This window comes from Loxodonta africana, chromosome 2 (assembly GCF_030014295.1).
Source record: "Loxodonta africana isolate mLoxAfr1 chromosome 2, mLoxAfr1.hap2, whole genome shotgun sequence".
Lineage (NCBI taxonomy): Eukaryota > Metazoa > Chordata > Mammalia > Proboscidea > Elephantidae > Loxodonta > Loxodonta africana.
This window is the reverse complement of record NC_087343.1, coordinates 68,615,747-68,631,873: the sequence shown is the minus strand read 5'-3', so window position 1 is coordinate 68,631,873 and position 16,127 is coordinate 68,615,747. Positions and strand designations below refer to the sequence as shown.

The 16,127-nt window shown below is 42.3% G+C and overlaps 1 protein-coding gene across 4 annotated transcripts in view; it reads right to left on the bottom strand.

Moving 5' to 3' along the window:
• Nucleotides 1-16,127, bottom strand: part of RNF180 (ring finger protein 180) — a 306,365-nt gene that overhangs the window by 249,979 nt on the left and 40,259 nt on the right. For all 4 annotated transcript variants that reach the window (XM_064272421.1, XM_064272434.1, XM_064272424.1 and 1 more), the window contains one exon: nucleotides 5,209-5,343. In XM_064272421.1, coding sequence (XP_064128491.1) covers nucleotides 5,209-5,343 — 135 coding nt within the window. The remainder of the gene's footprint in view (nucleotides 1-5,208; nucleotides 5,344-16,127) is intronic.

Here is a 16,127-nt window from a genome sequence, read left to right as displayed (position 1 = left end):
CTTTGGCCCTGGTGCTTGTTGCATAAATCTGAATAATAGTCATATTAACTGGTCTTCCTTGTAGGTATATGGATATTATCCTATCACTGACAGTGTTGTACTTTAGGATAGATATTGAAATGTTCTTTTTGACGATGAATGCAACACCTCTTCAAGTTATCATTCCTGGCATAGTAGACCATATAATTGCCCAATTAAAAATGGTTAATATCAGTCAATTTCAGTTCACTAATACCTAGGGTATCGATGTTTACGTGTTCCACTTCATTTTTGACGATATCCAATTATCCTAGATTCATACTTCCTACATTCCACGTTCCGCTTATTAATGGATGTTTGCAGCTGTTTCTTCTCATTTTGAGTTGTGCCACATCAGCAAATGAAGGTCCAGAAAAGCTTGACTGCATCCATGTTATTAAGGTGGACTTTACTTTGAGGAGGCAGCCCTTCCCCAATGATCTATTGAGTACCTTCCAACCTGGGGGGCTCATCTTCTGACACTGTATCAGACAATTTGCTGCTGCTATTCGTAAAGTTTTCTCTGGCTAATTCTTTTCAGAAGTAGACTGCTGGGTCCTTCTTCCTAGTCTGTCTTAGTCTGGAAGCTCAGGTGAAACCTGTCTGCCATGGGTGACCCTGCTGGTACCTGAAAACTGGCGGCATAGATTCCAACATCACAGCAACATGCAAGTCCCCACAGTACGACGAACTGACAGACACATGGGGGATTTTATACATATGTATGCGTAATCATAGTTAGTTTAATAGATAATAAATTTAGGTAATAATTTGAGCATCTTTTTAGCATAGTTCTGGCAAACAAAATTACTTTTAAGTTCCAACCAACCTATTTTATGGTTTTCCTTACATATACAAAAGCAGATCAGTGGTTTACTGGGGCTGAGGCTGGAAACAGGGCAAAGAGACATGAAGAAACTTTCGGGAGTAATGGAAATTTTTAAAAATGTATTGCAGTGGTGGCTGTAAAACTCACAAACTGAACTGTATTTCATATGTACGTGTATATATAAAATATGTTCTTGTCATTGTTAGGTGCCATTTTGTCAGTTCTGAGTCATATCGACCCTATGTACAACAGAACAAAACACTGCCTGGTCCTGGCCATTCTCACAAGTGTTGCTATGTTTGAGCTCATTGCTGTAGGCACTGTGTCAATCCACCCCGTTGGCGGTCTTCGTCTTTTTTGCTGACCATATGCTTTACCAAGCATGATGTCTTTCTCCGGGGACTGGTCCCTCCTGATAATATGTCCTTGCTTCTAAGAACCATTCTGGCTGTACTGATTCCAGGACACATCTGTTCATTCTCTGGTAGTCCATGGTATATTCAATATTCTCCACCAACATCATAAGTCAAATGCATCAACTCCTCTTCAGTCTTCCTTGTTCATCGTCCAGCTTTCTCATGCACGAGGCAACTGAGGGTCAGGCGCATCATAGTCCTCAAAGTGACATCTTTGCTCTTTAAAACTATAAAGAGGTCTTTTGCAGCAGACTTCCCCAATGCAATATGTATACATCTTCTCACAAGTTACCTCTCCTTTGATCAACCAGGCAGAAATTTGTTTGCATTCCTCTGTTGTGATAACTATCAAATCAGGCTATACTGGTTGGCCTGTTTTCAAATACACTTTAAAGCTCCTAGATGACTGGAATATGTTGTATCCATTCTGTACCACTCTCCTCCACCACCCATCCCTATGGCCTAGAGCAGTGCTTGAAATGTTACTGCTCATTAAGTATAATAACTGAGTGGGGGTTCTCCAGGTGAGTAAAGGATCAGCCACTCTACTGAGAAAGTGTGAAACTGCAAGATATCCCGAGAAAAGAGCAAACGCATACACTGAAAGCCAGTGAAGAGACAGTCTCACCATCCTTGCTTCCAAGGAGCACTCTGGCAATACTTCTTCCAAGACAGACTTGTTTGTTCTTCTGGCAGTCTATGATCTATTCAATATTCTTTGCCAACACCTTAATTCAAAGGCATCAGTTCTTCGGTCTTCCTTATTCATTGCCCAGCTTTAACATGCATATGAGACGACTGAAAACACCATGGCTTGGGTCAGGCACACCTTAGTCTTCAAGGTTACATCTTTACTTTTTAACACTTTAAAAAGGTCTTTTGCAAACAGATTTCCCCAATGCAGTCCATCGTTTGATTTTTTGACTGCTGCTTTCCATGGGTGTTGATTGTGGATCCAAGTAAAATGAAATCCTTGACAACTTTGATCTTTTCTCAGTTTATCATGATGTTGCTTACTGGTCCAGCTCTGAGGATTTTGGGCATGTAATAAGTATACAGTGAAAGTTAGCTACTATTCAAGATGGCTAATTTGCTAGAGTGGAGAGGAAATGATAATGACCAAGAGTGGCTGAGGCAAAAACAAAACAAAACATTGTATCTGTTTAAGGAGAAGAAAACATGTTGAACTTAGAATTCCCTGCAAAATCCACAGATTACTATCTAGTTGGTACCTGATCTGTCTGATATTGTTTTTAGAGAGGCTTAGAGGTCTTTTTTTTTTTTAAACCATGATGACCAAGAAAATGCTTTTAAGTATTTGTTATGGATTGAATCGTGTCCTCCAAAAATGTGTGTCAACTTGGCTAGGCTGTGAATCCCAGTATTGTGGGGCTGTCTACCAGTGTGTCATCTCATGTGATTTTCCTAGGTATGGTACGCCCTACCTCTATGATGTTAACTAGGCAGGACTCAATCTACATTAGGTTGTATCTTGAGTCAAGCTCTTTTGAGACATAAAAGAGCGGAGCAGAGAGACAGGGGGACCTCATAACACCAAAAAAGTAATGCCAGGAGCAGAGAGTGTCCTTTGGACCCAGGGTCCCTATGCTGAGAAGCTCCTAGACCAGGGGAAGACTGATGACAAAGACCTTCCTCCAGAATTGACAGAGAGAGAAAACCATCCCCTGACTTCTAGCCTACTAGACTGTGAGAGAATAAATTTCTGTTAGAGCCATCCACTTGTGGTATTTCTGTTATAGCAGCACTAGATAACCATGACAGAATTTGGTACTGAAAGAGAGGGATGCTGCTCTAACAGACACCTAAAATGTGGAAGCAGTTTTGAAACTGAATGGACAGAGGCTGGAAGAGTTTTAAAGTGCCTACTAGGAAAAGTCTACATTGCCCTGAAGAGACTCTTGGTGAAATTATGGACGTCAAAAGAAAATTCTGGTGAGGACTCAAAAGGAAATGAGGAAAGCTATTATGCTGGAGATGGCACAGAGGGTGAGAAGCAGCAATCGAGCTAGGAGACCAGCACACTGGAGACAACTTACAGAGCAAAGGAGCTGAGTGCCCTTGTGCAGGCTTCCTGGTGGGGTGGGGTGCCCCTGGGCACTTACTGAAGGAGCTAGGTTTGCCGACTCATGGAGCAGAGAGCTGAGTGCCCTCTGGCTGAAATTTACTGGCGAGGTGGGGTGTGTCCAGGCACTTATAGGTAGAGCTAAAGAGCTTTGGGACACTTGCATCAGCAGGGCAGATGCAGGCAGCAAGGCCTGAGGGGCCGAGAGGCCAAGGAATCAGGAAGCAGAAGCTGAGGAGACAAGGAACACAGGAAACAGACCTGCCTCAATCTCAAAGAGCTGCCTCTAGGGTCTCAAAGAGTGGAGCCATGGCCTTGTAGGTTTCAAAGAGTCAGATCTTCACCAACTCAGTTCTGGAGTGTGGGGCTGCCATTCATGAGTGCCAGCAGGATGGAGCCAGATCTGCTGCCCAAAGCTGAGGGAGCGAGGTTGCTATGTCCAAGGGGCAGAAGAACCGGGCCTGCTGGGGCTGAGGCAGTAGAGTTGCCACTTGAGGGAGCAGAGCTGCCATCCCAGTGGGCCTGGAAGGCAGTGCTAAAGCCCAGGGCAGAGGGACCTCCACCTAGAACCTGGAAAGCGTGGACAACACCCAGAGTCTGGAGAGCAGGGCCACTGCCTGAATGGTCTGAGTAAGATGACTACTGTCAAGCCATTAAAGCTAATGTGATGTGTTCTGCTGACTTGCTTGGTGCCTGTTATCCCTTCTTTCCCTCCAATTTCTCCCACTTGTAATGGAAATGTCTAGCTGGTGCCTGTTCCACTGTTGTACTTCGGAAGCAGATAACATGTATTCTAGATTTCCCAGGTGAAGAGGAATTTTTGTATTTGAATTAAAACTTTTGCTGTGATATGATGGGGTAAATGTGTTTTACATGTAGCAAGGAAATCAATTTTGGGGGGGCCAAAGGGTGGAATGTTATGGATTGAATTGTGTTCCCCAAAAATGTGTGTCAACTTGGCTAGGGCATGATTCCCAGTATCGTGTGACTGTCCACCATTTTGTCATCTGAAGTGATTTTCCTAGGTGTTGTAAATCCTACCTCTATGATGTTAATGAGCCAGGATTAGAGGCAGTTATGTTAATGAGGCAGGGCTCATCTACAAGAATAGGTTATATCTTGAATCAATCTCTTCTGAAATATATAAGAGAGAAGCAAGCAGAGACAGGGGACCTCACACTACCAAGAAAGTAGTGCCTGGAGCAGAGTGTATCCTTTGGACCCAGGGTCCCTGTGCTGAGAAGCTCCTAGACCAGGTGAAGACTGATGACAAGGACTTTCCTCCAGAGTCAACAGAGAGAGAAAGCCTTCCCCTGGAGCTGGTGCCCTGAATTTGAACTTCTAGCATCCTAGACTATATTTCTGATTGTTAGAGCCACCCACTTGCTGTATTATAGCAGCACTAGATAACTAAAACAATATTACTCAGGTTTCTCTATGGGTTTCTGATTTTTAAATTATATGTGAATTTTCTCTTCTAGGCCCCTTATTAGAGTACTAGGAAAAAAAAAATCCTATTTAATAAGCTTTCCATTTCCTAACAGGATCCTGAATTTAAGCGTGTGATTATCACTAAGGTGCACTCATGGTGGGAGTGAAAAAACATGGACTATTATCTTCAACTTATGTCTATGATACTGTACTCAAAACCTGAAGGTCATGTTAATCTTAATAATTACAAATTTAATTTTTTAACTGTGGAAGGTGTGATGCCTTTGAATACTACTTTGGGATGTTTTCAGTGGGTGAGGTAAAAGAAGGTAAGAACACAATCAAGTGTGGAGAGGATGTATGTACATGTGGGGGTGTATCCACACCACTCCTATACTAGAAAAGTAAAGATTGGAGTTAGTAGTACTCACCTTACTGACTTGATTCTCAAGGTATTTCATGAAACAATCAGAACTTGCTATACATTTTCTACATTTCCAACAACGAAGTATAGTTTTTTCTTCTTGATTATGATTTTTAGTTATCAATTCTTCAATTTTTTTCATCTGTGGGAACATTAATAAATTTTTAGAACATTAAATTGTATAAGATAAGCTTGATTTTCTAAATCCTTAGCACAGCATTAGTTACATGTGGAGAAGAAAAAAGAGAACTATTGTTTATTGAGGCACCTACTCAGTACCAGGCCTTAGACTACGGGCCTTCTATAGTGTACGTCTGGGGTTGAAAATTCCATTTAACGACAACGATGATGAATTATGTCAGCAAGTACTCACTCATTTTCTTCTTCTTTTTTTTTAATTAATTTTTATTAAGCTTCAAGTTAACATTTACCATTCCAATCAGTCTGTCACATGTAGGTTTACATACATCTTACTCCCTTCTCCCACTTGCTCTCCCCCTATTGAGTCAGCCCTTCCAGTCTCTCGTTTCGTGCCAATTTTGCCATCTTCCCTCTCTCTCTATCGTCCCATCCCCCCTCCAGTCAAGAGTTGCCAACACACTCTCCAGTGTCCACCTGATTTAATTAGATCACTCTTCATCAGCATCTCTCTCCCCCCCACTGACCAGTCCTTTTCATGCCTGATGAGTTGTCTTCGGGGATGGTTCCTGTCCTGTGCCATCAGAAGTTCTGGGGAGCATTGTCTCTGGGATTCCTCTAGTCGCAGTCATACCATTAGGTATGGTCTTTTTATGAGAATTTGGGGTTTGTATCCCATTGGTCTCCTGCTCCCTCAGGAGTTGTCTGTTGTGCTCCCTAACAGGGCAGACATCGATTGTGGCCGGGCACCAACTAGTTCTTCTGGTCTCAGGATAATGTAGGTCTCTGGTTCATGTGGTCCTTTCTGTCTCTTGGGTTCTTAGTTGTCGTGTGACCTTGGTGTTCTTCCTTTGCCTTTGCTCCAGGTGGGTTGAGACCAATTAATGTCTTTTAGATGGCCACTTGTTGGCATTTAGGACTCCAGGCGCCACAATTCAAAGTGGAATGCGGAGTGTTTTCATAATAGAATTGTTTTGCCCATTGACTTAGAAGTCCCCTCCAACCAAGTTCCCCAGACCCCAGCCCCTGCTTCGCTGACCTTTGAAGCTTTCATTTTATCCCGGAAACCTCTTTGCTTTTAGTCCAGTCCAATTAGGCTGACCTTCCTTGTATTGAGTGTTGTCTTTCCCTTCACCCAAAGCAGTTCTTATCTACTGATTGATCAATAAAAAACCCTCTCCCTCCCTCCCTTCCCCCTTTGTAACCACGAAAGTATGTGTTCTTCTCCGTTTTTTCTATTTCTCAAGATCTTATACTAGTGGTCTTATACAATATTTGTCCTTTTGCCTCTGACTCATTTCGCTCAGCATAATGCTTTCCAGGTTCCTCCATGTTATGAAATGTTTCAGAGATTCATCACTGTTCTTTATTGATGTGTAGTATTCCATTGTGTGAATATACCACAATTTATTTACCCATTCATCCGTTGACGGACACCTTGGTTGCTTCCAGCTTTTTGCTATTGTAAACAGAGCTGCAATAAACATGGGTGTGCATATATCTGTTTGTGTGAAGGCTCTTGTATCTCTAGGGTATATTCCCAGGAGTGGGATTTCTGGGTTGTATGGTAGTTCTATTTCTAACTGTTTAAGATAATGCCAGATGGATTTCCAAAGTGGTTGTACCATTTTACAATCCCACCAGCAGTGTATGAGAGTTCCAATCTCTCCGCAGCCTCTCCAACATTTATTATTTTGTGTTTTTTGGATTAATGCCAGTCTACTTGGTGTGAGATGGAATCTCATCGTAGTTTTAATTTGCATTTCTCTAATGGCTAATGATCGAGAGCATTTTCTCATGTATCTGTTGGCTGCCTGAATATCTTCTTTAGTGAAATGTGTGTTCATATCCTTTGCCCACTTCTTGATTGGGTTGTTTGTCTTTTTGTGGTTGAGTTTTGACAGAATCATGTAGATTTTAGAGATCAGGCGCTGGTCTGAGATGTCATAGCTGAATATTTTTTCCCAGTCTGTAGGTGCTCTTTTTAGTCTTTTGGTGAAGTCTTTAGATGAGCATAGGTGTTTGATTTTTAGGAGCTCCCGGTTATCGGGTTTCTCTTCATCATTTTTGGTAATGTTTTGTATTCTGTTTATACCCTGTATTAGGGCTCCTAGGGTTGTCCCTATTTTTTCTTCCATGGTCTTTATCGTTTTAGTCTTTATGTTTAGGTCTTTGATCCACTTGGAGTTAGTTTTTGTGCATGGTGTGAGGTATGGGTCCTGTTTCATTCTTTTGCAAATGGATATCCAGTTATGCTAGCACCATTTGTTAAAAAGACCATCATTTCCCCAACTGACTGACACTGGTCCTTTGTCAAATATCAGCTGCTCATACATGGATGGATTTATATCTGGGTTCTCAATTCTGTTCCATTGGTCTACATGCCTGTTGTTGTACCAGTACCAGGCTGTTTTGACTACTGTAGCTGTATAATAGGTTCTGAAATCAGGTAGAGTGAGGCCTCCCACTTTCTTCTTCTTTTTCAGTAATGCTTTGCTTATCCGAGGCTTCTTTCCCTTCCATATGAAATTAGTGATTTGTTTCTCTATCCCCTTAAAATATGACATTGGAATTTGGATTGGAAGTGCGTTATATGTACAGATGGCTTTTGGTAGAATAGACATTTTTACTATGTTAAGTCTTCCTATCCATGAGCAGGGTATGTTTTTCCACTTAAGTATGTCCTTTTGAATTTCTTGTAGCAGAGTTTTATAGGTTTTTTTGTATAGGTCTTTTACATCCTTGGTAAGATTTATTCCTAAGTATTTTATCTTCTTGGGGGCTACTGTGAATGGTATTGATTTGATTATTTCCTCTTCGGTGTTCTTTTTGTTGATGTAGAGGAATCCAAGTGATTTTTGTATGTTTACTTTATAACCTGAGACTCTGCCAAACTCTTCTATTAGTTTCAGTAGTTTTCTGGAGGATTCCTTAGGGTTTTCCGTGTATACGATCATGTCATCTGCAAATAGTGATAGCTTTACTTCCTCCTTGCCAATCTGGATACGCTTTATTTCTTTGTCTAGCCTAATTGCCCTGGCTAAGACTTCAAGTACGATGTTGAATAAGAGTGGTGATAAAGGGCATCCTTGTCTGGTTCCCGTTCTCAAGGGAAATGCTTTCGGGTTCTCTCCATTTAGAGTGATATTGGCTGTTGGCTTTGCATAGATGCCCTTTATTATGTTGAGGAATTTTCCTTCAATTCCTATTTTGGTGAGAGTTTTTATCATAAATGGGTGTTGAACTTTGTCAAATGCCTTTTCTGCATCAATTGATAAGATCATGTGGTTTTTATCTTTTGTTTTATTTATGTGATGGATTACATTAATGGTTTTTCTGATATTAAACCAGCCTTGCATACCTGGTATAAATCCCACTTGATCACGGTGAATTATTTTTTTGATGTGTTGTTGGATTCTATTGGCTAGAATTTTGTTGAGCATTTTTGCATCAATGTTCATGAGGGATATAGGTCTAAAATTTTCTTTTTTTGTAATGTCTTTACCTGGTTTTGGTATCAGGGAGATGGTAGCTTCATAGAATGAGTTGGGTAGTATTCCGTCTTTTTCTATGCTTTGAAATACCTTCAGGAGTAGTGGTGTTAGGTCTTCTTTGAAGGTTTGGTAGAACTCTGCAGTGAAGCCGTCTGGGCCAGGACTTTTTTTTGTTGGAAGTTTTTTGATTACCGTTTCAATCTCTTTTTTTGTTATGGGTCTATTTAGTTGTTCTACTTCTGAATGTGTTAGTTTAGGTAGGTAGTGTTTTTCCAAGAATTTGTCCATTTCTTCTAGGTTTTCAAATTTGTTAGAGTAGAATTTTTCGTAGTAATCTGAAATGATTCTTTTAATTTCATTTGGCTCTGTTGTGATGTGGTCCTTCTTGTTTCTTATTCAGGTTATTTGTTTCCTTTCCTGTTTTTCTTTAGTCAGTCTAGCCAATGGTTTATTGATTTTGTTAATTTTTCAAAGAAGCAGCTTTTGGCTTTGTTAATTCTTTCAATTGTTTTTCTGTTCTCTAATTCATTTAGTTCAGCTCTAATTTTTATTATTTGTTTTCTTCTGGTGTCTGATGGATTCTTTTCTTGCTCAGTTTCTATTTGTTCAAGTTGTAGGGACAGTTCTCTGATTTTGGCTCTTTCTTCTTTTTGTGTGTGTGCATTTATCGCTATAAATTGGCCTCTGAGCACTGCTTTTGCTGTGTCCCAGAGGTTTTGATAGGAAGTATTTTCATTCTCGTTGCATTCTATGAATTTCCTTATTCCCTCCTTGATGTCTTCTATAACCCAGTCTTTTTTCAGGAGGGTACTGTTCAGTTTCCAAGTATTTGATTTCTTTTCCCTAGTTTTTCTGTTATTGATCTCTAGTTTTATTGCCTTGTGGTCTGAGAAGATGCTTTGTAATATTTCGATGTTTTGGATTCTGCAAAGATTTGTTTTATGACCTAATATGTGGTCTATTCTAGAGAATGTTCCATGTGCACTAGAAAAAAAGTATATTTTGCAGCAGTTGGGTGGAGAGTTCTGTATAAGTCTATGAGGTCAAGTTGGTTGATTGTTGTAAGTAGGTCTTCCGTGTCTCTATTGAGCTTCTTACTGGATGTCCTGTCCTTCTCCAAAAGTGGTGTGTTGAAGTCTCCTACTATAATTGTGGAGGTGTCTATCTCACTTTTCAATTCTGTTAAAGTTTGTTTTATGTATCTTGCAGCCCTGTCACTGGGTGCGTAAATATTTAATATGGTTATGTCTTCCTGATCAATTGTCCCTTTTATCATTATATAGTGTCCTTCTTTATCCTTTGTGTTGGATTTAAGTCTAAAGTCTATTTTGTCAGAAAGTAATATTGCTACTCCTCTTCTTTTTTGCTTATTGTTTGCTTGATATATTTTTTCCATCCTTTGAGTTTTAGTTTGTTTGTGTCTCTAAGTCTAAGGTGTGTCTCTTGTAGGCAGCATATAGATGGATCGTGTTTCTTTATCCAGTCCATGACTCTCTGTCTCTTTATTGGTGCATTTAGTCCATTTACATTCAGCGTAATTATAGATAAATAAGTTTTTAATGCTGTCATTTTGATGCCTTTTCATGTGTGTTGTTGGCCATTTCATTTTTCCGCATACTTTTTTGTGCTGAGACGTTTTTCTTAGTAGATTGAGAGATCCTCATTTTCATAATGTTTAACTTTATGTTTGTTGAGTCGTTACGTTTTTCTTGGCTTTTTTCTAGAGTTATGGAATTGATATTCCTTTTTGTGGTTACCTTATTATTTACCCCTATTTTTCTAAGTAAAAACCTAACTTGTATCGTTCTATATCGCCTTGTATCACTCTCCATCTGGCAGTTCAATGCCTCCTATATTTAGTCCCTCTTTTGGATTATTGTGATCGTTTATCTATTGATTTCCATGATTTCCTGTTATGTGTATTATTTTGTTTATTTATTTATTTTTTAGAATTAATCTTAATTTGTTTGCTTTTGTGCTTTCCCTATTTGAGTTGCGTGGATATCAGGACGTTCTGTTTTGTGACCTTGTATTGTGCTGGTACCTGGTATTATTGGTCATCAGGCCAAACAATCTCCTTTAGCATTTCTTGCAGTCTTGGTTTAGTTTTTGCAAATTCTCTAAACTTGTGTTTATCTGTAAATATCTTGATTTCTCCTTCATATTTCAGAGTGAGTTTTGCTGGATATATGATCCTTGGTTGGCAGTTTTTCTCGTTCAGTGCTCTGTATACGTCGTCCCATTCCCTTCTTGCCTGCATGGTTTCTGCTGAGTAGTCTGAACTTATTCTTATTGATTCTCCCTTGAAGGAAACCTTTCTTTTCTCCCTGGCTGCTTTTAAAATTTTCTGTTTGTCTTTGGCTTTGGCAAGTTTGATGAGAATATGTCTTGGTGTTTTTCTTTTTGGATCAATCTTAAATGGGGTTCGGTGAGCATCTTGGATAGATATCCTTTCGTCTTTCCTGATGTCAGGGAAGTTTTGTGTCAGGAGGTCTTCAACTATTTTCTCTGTGTTTTCTGTCCCCCCTCTCTGTTTTGGGACTCCAATCACCCGCAAGTTATCCTTCTTGATAGAGTCCCACATGATTCTTAGGGTTTCTTCATTTTTTTTAATTCTTTTATCTGATTTTTTTTCAGCTATGTTTATGTTGATTGCCTGGTCCTCCAGAAGTCCCAGTCTACATTCTAATTGCTCGAGTCTGCTCCTCTGACTTTCTATTGCGTTGTCTAATTCTGTAATTTTATTGTTAATCTTTTGGATTTCTACATGCTGTCTCTCTATAGATTCTTGCAACTTATTAATTTTTCCAATATGTTCTTGAATAACCTTTTTGAGTTCTTCAACAGTTTTATCAGTGTGTTCCTTGGCTTTTTCTGCAGTTATCCTAATTTCATTTGTGATATCTTTAAGCATTCTGTAAATTAGTTTTTTATATTCTGTATCTGATAATTCCAGGATTGTATCTTCATTTGGGAAAGTTTTTTATTCTTTTGTTTTGGGGGTTGGAGAAGCTGTCATGGTCTGTTTCTTTATGTGGTTCGATATGGACTGCTGTCTCCGAGCCATCACTGGGAAACTAGATTTTCCAGGTAATCAGCTAAAAAAATATGCAGTCAGATCCCTATCTGAATTCTCCCTCTGGCTCAGGGTATTCGGATGTTAATGGAGCCGCCTGGGGAGGGTGGGGGAGGGATCAGAGAGCTAGGAGTGTAGCACCACAGAATAGAGAGCTGATCCCCGCGTTCACGATCCACCCCCGTCTGCCAAAATCCCGGAGGGACGGCTCCCCGGCTGGGACGCTACTCTCCCCGCTCCGAGACCTGTCACTTCCTCCCGGGGACTTCTCCCTCCGGTGCGCCGCACTGCTCTTGCGAACTGGGTGGGCGTCTCCCGCACGAACGGTTGGGTCCGCCCCCGGGGTCTATTCAGGGGAATATAACTGGACCCTGCGCTCATGCCCCGCCCGCGCGAGCTAAAATCCCAGCGGGACGGCTCCCCGGCTGGGACGCTGCTGTCCCCGCTCCGAGACCAGTCACATCCTCCTGCGGACTTCTCCCTCCGGTGCGCCGCACCGCTCGCACGAACTGGGTGGGCGTCGCCCGCACAACCAGGTGAGCCCGCCCCCTGGGTCAATTCAGGGGAATATAACTGATCCCCACGCTCACACCCCGCCTGCTCTCGCCAAACTCCCAGCGGGACGGCTCCCCGGCTGGGACGCTGCTGTCCCCGCTCCGAGACCAGTCACTTCCTCCCGCGGACTTCTCCCTCCGGTGCGCCGCACCACTTGCGCAAACTAGGTGGGCGTCTCCCGCACGAATGGCTGGGTCCGCCCCCGGGGTCTACTCAGGGGAATATAACTGGACCCCGCGCTCACGCCCCGCCCGTGCGCGCCAAAATCCCAGCAGGACGGCTCCCCGGCTGGGACGCTGCTTTCCCCGCTCCGAGACCAGTCACTTCCTCCCGGGGACTTTTCCCTCTGGTGTGCCGCACCACTCGCGCAAAATGGGTGGGCGTCCCCCGCACGAACATCTGGGTCCCCCCCCCGGGTCACTTTAGGGAAATATAGCTGATCCCCATGCTCGCGCCATGCCCACTTCCCGCCAAACTCCCAGTGGGACGGCTCCCCGGCTGGGACGCTGCTCTCCCCGCTCCAAGATCAGTCACTGCCTCCCGGGTGCTTCTCCCACCGGCTGCGCCGCTACGCCACCCGCGCCAACTAGCTAGACTCCCTCCCGGGATGGGTTCGGGGGGGTAGGGCTGGGCCCCTTGTCTGTGCCGTCTGCCCCCCTGGGCTCTGCCCCAGCTCGGGCTCCGAAGGTCACCTGCCTGGTACGCTGGCTCCTAGTTCTGATAACGATCGCTGTCTGCCCATATTTGTTTGTTCTCCGTCTCTAAGTCTGTGTTTGTTGTTCAGAGTTCGTAGATTGTTATGTATGTGATCGATTCACTTGTTTTTCCGAGTCTTTGTTGCAAGAGGGATCCACGGTAGCGTCCACCTAGTCCGCCATCTTGGCCCCGCCTCCCACTCATTTTCTTTTTACAGGATATTTTATGCTTTCCATTTGTCGCTCACTAAAAGTCGTAAAGGGCAACTGCTGAAGAGTCAAGTAAGCAACTGCAGTAGCTTTAGCAGAAGCCCCAGAGGCGCAAATAGTTAAGTGCTGTGGTGAAACGAGTTCCTTTATGTGGACTTTTGCCTTGGTTCTATGAAAAAAACAGCTTGAGAGATTTTACCCACTAAGCACTGAGAAGTTACCTTTGCCCTAGGTTTCTACCCCAGAGGGTTTGTTACTTTTGTCCAGGTTGACTGCTATTTCCTGGGTAAATTGTAAACAATTTGTGGTTGGATACTTTTTGTCAGGTCCTGGGCTGAAGCCTGCCCTGTGATTGGTATACACCTTGCAGGGACTGGCCAATATGCTATACAAAGGAAGTAACTACAGACTATGCAAATGAAGTATCTGTGGTCTATTGAGAGGACATTGGTCAGTTCCTAGCCCTGGTGGGAGGATCATGCCTTGAAACTGATAAAGAGTTTGTATATATATGCAGCCGACTCCACAGAAGTTTTTCAAACAGGAAGTAGGAAGAACCAGAAAGGAGAAAAAAGACAAGAAGCAGAGAGAAAGGACGCAAGGAACCTCCTAACAGATCTGTAACACGAGTTTAAGGGTGTAACACTGATGATAGTGACAGGTCGGAAGGGGCCCTACGGCAGTGACAGGCCTGGAAGGGGCACCGCGCACAAAGGCCTGTCCTCAGGGGGCCAAAGGTATGCCTGTTCTGAGAGGTCTGAGAAGAAGCCTGCCCTCGAGAGGTCAAGAGGAGCCTGTCCTCAGGGCCAAGTGGAGGCCTACACAGCCAATAGCCCTGAGAGAGCTCTCCTGCACTGATGAAGGGAGACTGCCTACATGCTTCCTGATCCTGATTCCAAGTTGTAGCCTGTTGATCCTGATCCTGAGTTGTACGCTGTTCCTTAATAAACCACATAACTGTAAGTATCTGGTCTGTGAGTTCTGTGTGATCATTGCAATGGGTTATCGAACCCAGAAGAGAAGTAGAGAGGGCCACGGAAAAGGAAGTTGGTGTCAGAATTAGTAAAAAGGTTGGAGGGTGAAGGTAGATATACCTCCACCTCATGGGGATTAGCTTTGAGCTGATGGTAATTCTCATCATTCTCCCTCGTGAATTTAGACAGGTTCTGATGCTACATTACTATTCCACCATGTTACAAGTGCTTTGCTGCTAACCTAACAGCTGTTTGAACCCACCCAGTGGCTCCACAGGAGAAAGACCTGTTGTTGATTTGCTTCTGTAAAGATTACAGCCAAGAAAATCCTATAGGGCAGTTCTACTCTGATACATGGGGTCACTATGAGTCAAAAACTACTTGACAGCACCTAACAAAAACAACAGTGGCTTTATTAAAAAAAAAAAAAAAACATGGCTTTACGAGTCATGACAAACAACTGTACATATTCTTGTAAATAGGATGTTTGGAAAGCTACAGCATTAAAATTTAAATAGAATTCATTGAGTTGTAGTTAATTCTGTGAAAACTTGACATGCTTACTTTAAATCAATCATAAAAATTCTTTACCCTGAATGCAACAATTTCTCTTTTATACTGTACTCAGAGGAACAATTAACCAGGCAGTACTACATAACTTGGGGCATATGTAGTCAAACATAAGACACAGAGAACAGCTTCACCAATTTTTTGGTCTATTTTTAAACTGGAAATTGTATGTCAATACTTTGATTTAGACCAACTTGGGATGGTAATTTTGCACTAATATGCAAGTATTCCAAAAAGACATATGTATTTAATAACTGAGTCCTGGTGGAGCAGTAGTTAAGCACTTGGATGCTAACCTGGCGATCTGCTCCTGTAAGATCACAGCCAAGAAAGCCCTATGGAGCAGTTCTACTCTGTCACATGGGGTCACTATGAGTTGAAAATCAACTCAACATCACCTAGCACTTGCTGGGAGGTAGCAACAAGTTCCTCTTGCAGCCAGTCTAGCTCTGACCTCTGAGCAGCTAGGCAGTAGTTCTGTCTCCATTAACTCATCTCCAGAACACATCTTGGCCCAGATGAGCACTCAATTTAAACCACATCCTCAATGATCACCAAGAACATCTTAATTTGCAAATACCCTCCCTTTCTGCTATATGACATACCTTCTTCATTGCTGAAGCCCTCCGTTTATATAACATCTTCAACATTCCTCTCACTTCTTTATATCCTTCTTGACCTCTTTCATCCTCATCTCTCATTTAACCAGTGCTTCTCAGCCAGGAATGGGGGTTAGGGTGGGGGATCAGATCAGAATAAACTCTGGGAAAACTCCGTATACGCCTATACCCCAGCAATTCTCCCATGTTCTTTTGGGGTGCAAGTGTATAGTTAGAAATAGCTTTGTAGGTGATTCTGATAAATCTTTGTTGAAAACTATACTCTTTGTATGATAACTCTTCTCTATCGATAATTTTAAATTCTATGTATCTAGTCCCGACCTTGTTCCTATGCTCTACACCAATACTTTCTACTGCCAGATGTCAAATGCACACCCCTACATGTATTTCTTTCAGGAGCCCAGGGCCTTTGTACTGGCTGTTGCTTTGTCAAGACCTGTTTCATCCTATATGGTAACCACTAGACATATGTGGTTATTGAGCACTCAAGTGTGGCCAATTGAGATATGCAAACCAAAAACCAAACCCGTTGTTGTCGATTCTGACTCATAGCAACCTACAAGACAGACTAGAACTGCCCCCATAGGGTTTCCA